This window comes from Sceloporus occidentalis, unplaced genomic scaffold, assembly GCF_023333645.1.
Source record: "Sceloporus occidentalis isolate IW3139 unplaced genomic scaffold, rSceOcc1.0.p SCAF_68, whole genome shotgun sequence".
Classification (NCBI taxonomy): domain Eukaryota; kingdom Metazoa; phylum Chordata; class Lepidosauria; order Squamata; family Phrynosomatidae; genus Sceloporus; species Sceloporus occidentalis.
The window spans coordinates 4,048,803-4,056,739 of record NW_028317048.1 but is presented as its reverse complement, the minus strand read 5'-3'; the positions used below and the strand labels follow the sequence as shown (position 1 = coordinate 4,056,739).

The 7,937-nt window shown below is 36.8% G+C and overlaps 1 protein-coding gene across 1 annotated transcript; it reads left to right on the top strand.

The window, feature by feature from the left end:
* Positions 1–365: 365 nt before the first annotated feature.
* Positions 366–7,250, top strand: LOC149286554 (keratin, type II cytoskeletal cochleal-like). Its single transcript, XM_089493959.1, has 9 exons — positions 366–989; positions 1,100–1,320; positions 1,763–1,823; positions 2,453–2,548; positions 3,212–3,376; positions 4,167–4,292; positions 6,010–6,230; positions 6,613–6,647; positions 6,832–7,250. Exons 1-9 carry the CDS (start codon positions 366–368, stop codon positions 7,248–7,250), a joined length of 1,968 nt encoding a protein of 655 aa, XP_089350085.1.
* Positions 7,251–7,937: the final 687 nt, after the last annotated feature.

The window sequence follows — 7,937 nt, the reverse complement described above, 5'->3', positions numbered from 1 at the left end:
ACAAGATTAAATGAAATTTAGCCTGGGGATCTTTTTGTAATATCTACACCAACTTAACAGATAGAAAGGTTTCATAACATTTCAAGTAAAGTCATATTTCATATCATATGTGAGGTGTGTCCCAATTTATCAATCCACTAAACAGATAAAAAAACATGTGCTGCCAGGCATGCCAAAGTTGCCAAGCCCAATGATTACAGTAAATTGATCTTTTGATTCCTAAGGCAGCCAAACCCACTTACAAAAATTATATATAAGGTGCAGCAGCTGTTTCTTCTAACAGAGGGGCTTAAACTCATCCCCTCTGATTATTGCTTCTTTATGTTAGTTTATAAACTAGATTTGTTTCTCTTAACTTTGCAAAGATGAGTAGGAGTCAGCAGACATTTGCCACCAAGTCGGTGTCAGGAGGCAGGAGCTTCACCTCTTCCTCAGTTGCAGGTGGAGGTGCTGGTGGCGGAGGAGGAAGAGTTATCTTTAGTTCAGCAAGTGTATCAAGGGGTGGTGGAGGCTATGGACGTTCTGTAGGTGGTGGCTTTGGCTCTAGAAGCCTCATTAACCTTGGAGGGACAAAAAGAATTTCAATTAGTACAGGCAGTGTTCGTGGAGGAGGTGGAGGTTTTGGTAGTGGCTATGGTGGAGGATTTGGTGGTGGAGTAGGAGGAGGTGGATTTGGTGGTGGAGGATTTGGTGGAGGTGGTGGATATGGTGGAGGAGCTGGAGGTGGTGGATTTGGTGGAGGAGCAGGAGGAGGTGGAGGAGGAGGAGGATTTGGTGGCATTGGATTTCCTGATATGCCTGGGTTTCCTGGACCAGGTGGCCCTGCGTTCCCTGTATGCCCACCAGGTGGAATTCAACAAGTAACTATTAATCAAAGCCTTCTAGCACCACTAAACTTGGAAATTGATCCAACTATTCAAAAAGTGAGAACAGAAGAAAGAGAACAGATCAAGACACTCAACAATAAATTTGCTTCTTTTATTGACAAGGTGAATATACTAGCTTAACATTTTCTGTATATGTTTATAATATTACAAATAGATTTTTCTGTAGGTTCAATAGCATTATTGACTTTACTGTTATGTTATATGGCTTCTAGGTTAGATTTTTGGAGCAGCAAAATCAGGTTTTAAAGACAAAATGGAGCTTCTTGCAGGAGCAAGATCAAAAAGGTATCTCAAAGAAAAGCAACTTAGAACCTCTTTTTGAGGCTTATATTAGCAATCTAAGGAGGACCTTGGATCGACTTTACAATGACAAAGGCAGCTTGGAAGGAGAGCTAAGGAACATGCAAGATCTAGTCGAGGATTTCAAAAACAAGTATGTTCAAATGACCATTATTCCCATTAGGAGACATATGCCCACATAATGAGCATCTTAGCTACTGTTTATAATTAACCTCGTTAAACCTTAAAAAAATCTATGGAAAAAGATGAAACATATATTATGTAGGTTGTGTGGACTCCTAGATAATGCTTATATGAATGAATGTATGAGAGATTAATAAACAGACTATGAATGTGGAGTAAGGGTAAAGCAATACACTGTGCAGTATTGTAGCATGTTGGTTCTAGTAGCACTACAGGAACTAGAAATGCTGGAAATGCTGAATGCATTTGTCCAATGCATTCCTCTTTCAGTTTTTGTCTTGGCAGCCATAGTTGACTCTTCTCTTCACAGTGCACCCGTGCAATCATTTATGGTGTTATTAAAGGAATTTACTAGTTTGATGTAACTGTTACATTTCATTTCCCACTAATAGGTACGAGGATGAGATTAACAAACGCACAACTGCAGAAAATGAATTTGTGGTACTTAAAAAGGTTAGTAGATTTAAAGTAACAGTGGATGTTAATATTGGTTGAGATCAGATGTCTGCACTTACAAATGAATATGTTGATTCTTGCTTCATAAGAGATCACCGTTAGCTTGCAATGCAAATATTCAGGAGCATTGTAGAATGCAGTTATATCTCCAGAGTTTCTGTCCTATGGAAGGATATGGTAGAATTATGTGGTATAATCATTTTAACTAATTTCTGATGTAGTCTGTATTGTTTATAATTGCAACAAAAGTTAGGTAAGATGTTGATGCTGATTTTTGCAACATATTTTTAATAAAATATTATTGCTTGATACTTGTATAACCCGTTATTAAATAGGGATGTTGGTCCTCCTGGATGTGTGGTTTCAACATCCAAACTTTACTAGGATAAAATAATCTAAGCTAAAAAAAAAGCATATTAATATTGTACATATTTGGAAATTAATTTATGTTTTATATATGAAGCGTTTTCATGATCATGAAATATTTTGCCACTTTTTTTAATACATTATAAAAAATACTTTGTTTCATTTAGTCTTTTAGTTAGGCCTTCTAGAATTATAAGCTAATTACCTTGAATCTAACCTTCCAAACATGGTCACATTCTATTAATACTGTTTGACTCTAGGATGTGGATGCTGCCTATATGAACAAAGTAGAGCTGGAGGCTAAAGTTGATAGTCTGACTGATGAAATCAACTTTTTGAGGACACTCTATGAAGCGGTAAGATTGCCCTGTATAAGTAATAGGTGGTGCTGGTTTTATGTTTAACAAGGCAAAGAAAACACTGAAAACAGACATTTATATATTCCAAAACTATATGATTATAGTTTTTGAAAGATTTTTTTTAACCTTCAGCTCTTGCGGTTAAGGACCCACTCAGGCCTTGCTTCTAGATGCAAAAGTGGGTACATTGAAAGTGGCTCTCATCTGTTGTTAATGGCATCTCTAATATTATATTAGTGTTCAACAGCAGGTGTTTGTTGGCATTCCAGAGGCTCATATTTTGAGAAAAATTTAGCTTACACTCTAAGATAAGTCCATATCAATGAGCAGTATTTGCATATGTTCAATGGAAGATGCATCAATTTAAATAAAAAATGAGATACATACAGGAGTGGGGCTCAACACAGCTTGCAGGGCCACAGGATTTTATGTTATGTCAGTGACAAAACAAAGAGAATATAATGGAAGTCTAATATTTGATTAATAGCAATATATTGAGTTATAATATAATATAAATACTTTATATCCTACCTGTTTAGGTAGTATCAAATGTCCTTAACCCTTTTAAGATTTTCATAAATTAATGTCTTCACCTTAACTCCACAAATAAAAATTATATGATTGTCAACTGTGATAACGTAATTGTGATTATTTTTATAGGAATTGAATAATGTTCATGGACAGCTTTCCGATACTTCTGTTATTCTATCAATGGACAACAACAGGGCATTGGACCTTGATGGCCTCATAGCTGAGGTGAAAGCTCAATATGAAGAAATTGCAAACAGAAGCAGAGCAGAGGCAGAAGCTGCTTATGCAATAAAGGTAAATGTTCTAATGGAAGCTCTCTGACAAAATATCCTAATGAAGTTGTCAACAGAATTTATGGTAACCTTCAGTATGTAATTCAATTAACTCATTCAAAACCCTCACAAAATGTGATTAAAAAAGAGGTCGAATGGCCAAAAGTCTCATCAAACTTTAGCAGTATGTCATACACTATGTGCGGTATGTCAATATCATTAGGTTACTGTGGCATTCCAGGTTTCTGTTTGACCGAATGCCATCATGGCAACGGCAGACATAATATCATTAGCAGACTAAAGCATGAACTTTCTTCAGCACCAACTCTCTTTGAATGAGATATTAAGTAACCCAATCCCAGTTCTTCCCACCTGAAGTCATTGACTAATTAAGAATGACCCAGCAACTATTATGATAATGAGCTAAACTCTAAGCAGAGTTATTCACTATATAAAGAGTTTGTGGGTGAGGTTTAAGAGAGTTGTGATTTCAACAGAATTTACTATGCAATATGATGGGCTAACCCTGGCAATTTTCCACTGCAAGAAAAGATGAGTTGGCCTTGCGATAATGCATAAAAAATCTGTGAGATTACTTTAAGAAGTCTCACTGATTTAACTATTCATTAAGCAAGATCAGCCAAATATTCTTACAGAAAACCTGAAGATTTAATCCAATAGTCCAATGCCCCACCAAAATAGACAATAGATTAAGTGGGACAAAAATGTCCTTATGCAGCATCAATCTGTTTTTTTTCCTCCAAATTAAACACCATCAGTATAAATAATTATATTTAGAATTTATCATTTAGTACCAACAGTTACAAGCAACTGCAGGTCAACATGGTGACAGCCTAAAAACCAGCAAGAGTGAGATTGCTGAGCTAAACCGGAGGATCCAGCGGCTGAAGGCTGAAATTGAGAGTTTGAAGAAGCAGGTAATTACATATTAAGCATATTAATAGTAAATATCAACGCAATTTCTAAATACCTAATAATGAAAAAACTAGGCCTATATATATCTATAATAAATAGGAAAGGCATAGATACAATCTGGTTGGGACAAAGGGATAAAATGGATGTGAAGTGGATGTGTGTCAGCAAAATGGAGTAAGCATGGCTACTCATAGCATTTGGTAGTTGGCCTTGTGGGATAACCAGTCCTGCATCATTCATATCTATTCATAATTATAACTAGATAATGACTAGCTCCTGAGAGGATCCATGGCATTGCATGTATAGAAATATATGTCTCTTACCACCTAACATAATTGTAAAAACTCCATGCACACTTATCTAATTAAATGAAAAGCGATTTATCAAAATATCAAACAAAGGAGCAGGCCATATTAGTCTTTGAGGGGGACCTTCTTACCCTATGTTTCTGCCCACATTGTTATCTTACACACTGCTTTTTACTGTTCTTTTTTTAATACAACTTATGATTACCAGATATTCTGACTTAAATGCAAACGTATCAAAACAAGGTATAAAAAAGTGTAAAATCAATATAAATTATGACTTTTAATAACATATATATATATATATATGAAGCATAATATCTGGACCCTAGATGTCTGCAATATGGCTCATCTCTTTACTACTCTTTGGGGGAAAATAAAGAGTTGTCTCACACACTATAAAGCACAAGCTAGTAGACAATTCTTTAATACTGTGGGGATTATGCATAAAATGTGATTCTGGTAAAATAAACTTCAATGTTTGATGTTTAGAATACTATTTCAATATGGAGGAAAAAAGAACCTATTGTGGTTAACCTCTGGAAGTTCTGTTGTGGCATGAGAGCAACAATGGTTGTTGCTTCATAGAAGAAGGCCCTTGAATCAAGAGTTCCACCAAAGAACAACATTATATGACATATAGTAGAAAACCAGCTACATGCTAATGGTAGTATGATTTGCAGCCTATTTGCAATGGTATAACCAAAAAAAAAGATTTTTAAAAACACCAGTGTCACCAGTCCTACTATATAAGGTATACGTCACAGTAACATACTGTTGATGGCTGCTGTCCTAACAACAGAAATAATTCAATTATGACCAGTGACAGAGGCTAATTAAAAACTCAGACAAGTATCCCCCTGACATGTTTCGCTCCTCAGAGCTTCATCAGAGGTCTGGGCTAATGGCCTGAGTTTTTAATTAGCCTCTGTCACTGATCATAATTGAATTATTTCTGTTGTTAGGACAGCAGCCATCAACAGTATGTTACTGTGACGTATACCTTATATAGTAGGACTGGTGACACTGGTGTTTTTAAAAATCTTTTTTTTTGGTTATACCTTTTAATAAACATACTAATAAAAGTCATGTTTTAGGGTGGGGTTATAATAAGGGTATTTTTTGATCCCGGGAATGGGATTGGTTTATTTGCACTTGTAACTTACCCTTGTCCCCGCTGGGGCATTATTTTGGAATTCTATTTGCAATGGTATACTGGTTTTGTGTGTGATCCAATACTGTCATAGATGCTTTTATAATTATCCTTGAAATGTAATTTTATAGACATGTGTGTACTTGAAATAATATTTGATACTAAGCAACACCAAGCTCAACTTGGTTCTTTGAGAAAAAAACTGTAGGATCCCTAAAACTACCAGCACAGTATGGTAACATTTTGTTTTCCTTTTTCAAGTGCGCCAATCTTCAGGATTCGATCAAAGAAGCTGAGGACCGAGGAGAACTTGCTCTAAAAGATGCCCAGAAAAAGCTTGATGAATTAAACGCTGCCCTACAAAAGGCCAAAGAAGATATGGCACAGCAGCTGCGTGAATACCATGAGCTTATGAATGTGAAACTGGCCCTGGATGTTGAAATTGCAACATACAGAGCCCTGCTGGAAGGAGAAGAGTTCAGGTTGGTTCTGATCAAGGCAAAAGCATCTACATTTCAGTGGGCATGTACACACAGTTGTCTTAAATTATTCTTATTTTTTTTACTGGCTATATTCACCCTTTCAATTCAGTTTATAGCACAAGTTTTGGTCCCTCATACTCTTTTCGTCTTTTAATGCTTCATGATTTCCACTTCATATTTTCTATTACCTGGAGCCACACCAGAGTCATTCTCCAACAGTGAGAATTCTCCAACGTTTCATATTCTACTTCCTCATCTTTACCTTAAGCATGGCTAATTGGTAATAAAGTATTTTCTGACCATGTAACAGTACGTATTATATTGTCAGTTTTTATTGTATTTTTTTAAACTTAATATTACATCTTGTTGTCTTTGATTACAGGATGTCAGGAGAGATCACAAACCCTGTTAGCATCTGTAAGTATACCTATATTGACTCATTTATATTTTAACCCCTTAATGACAAGTACGGGCTCAAAATGCATTGTTTTCAATGGGTTTAGGAACTGCCCATTGTCCTTAAGGGGTTATTAGGGTGGGTAAATATTCTAGTTCATTGACCTTTCGTTGACTTACTGTACAACACATTTGTTAATTGCAGCGGTGGTCAGCGGTGCTACTTCATACACTTCTGGAGGAGGAGGAGGAGGAGGATTTGGAGCTGGAGGTGGTGGATTTGGAGCTGGAGGTGGTGGATTTGGAGCTGGAGGAGGTGGATTTGGAGCTGGAGGAGGTGGATTTGGAGGAGGAGCTGGTTTTGGTTCAGGGGGAGGAGGAGGATATGGAGCAGGAGGCGGCAGTGGATACGGAGGAGGTTATTCCAGTGGAATTTCTGGTGGTGGGGGAGGTGGTTATTCCAGTGGAATTTCTGGTGGTGGAGGAGGTGGTTATTCCAGTGGAATTTCTGGAGGAGGTGGTTACAGTGTTGGAGGGGGTGGAGGCTTCAGTTCAGGAAGCAGGCAAGGTTTGACCATTGTCTCAAAAACATCATCTTCATCATCAAGCAAAAAGGCCTATTAAGACTTAAGGTTTTAAATTGAGAAACCCCTTATATCTGCTAAGTCTAAGATAAAGTCACCACACCTTGCATAAAACCCTAAAAATTTTAATGGCGAGGATGCATAAATGGTTGCATTGCTGTTTCAAAGTTATGTTGTGGCAGTATAAAACAAAAAAAATCTCAATTGTCTTATTTACAGTTCCCATTGGTTCTAGAATAGTACTCTAGTTTGTGTAAAATCACCATGTATTTACAGGAACCATAGCATGTAACTGAATAGCTATCTCACAATACTTAGATGCATGTATACGCATGGACTTACATGTTTGTATAGGACTCTAGACATCTGTCACTGCTTCTTAGCAAATAAAATTATAATCTAGAATTTTTTATATATTAAAAGCAAGATAAGCACAGAACACTGGATACTCAGTATCTAGCCTGCCATGATTCCCTTACTCCACATCACATGTTCCTGTAGTTCATCTACGGTTCTTTGTGGTCTGTTGCATGTATATGTACAGATTTCTAAGTCATTTGAGATAGGAAATAGATATTCTGTTAAATGTTTCCATGCCATTTTACACAAATTACAAAGGAAGACCAAGTGTTATGTCTACTTCTCTTGCACAAGGAACTATACAGTTGTCAGGGCTGGAACTTCCATGGGGTGAGATGAGGGGTGTGCTAAACCCACCTGGGTTCGC

What these genes read in the sequence shown, in the direction of transcription:
- LOC149286554 (XM_089493959.1), top strand. Translation starts at nt 366, where the DNA reads ATGAGTAGGAGTCAGCAGACATTTGCCACCAAGTCGGTGTCAGGAGGC. An exon ending in AAGCTGCTTATGCAATAAAG is followed by an intron (nt 3,377 to 4,166) that starts GTAAATGTTCTA and finishes TTTATCATTTAG; the next exon opens with TACCAACAGTTACAAGCAAC. An exon ending in CTGGAAGGAGAAGAGTTCAG is followed by an intron (nt 6,231 to 6,612) that starts GTTGGTTCTGAT and finishes CTTTGATTACAG; the next exon opens with GATGTCAGGAGAGATCACAA.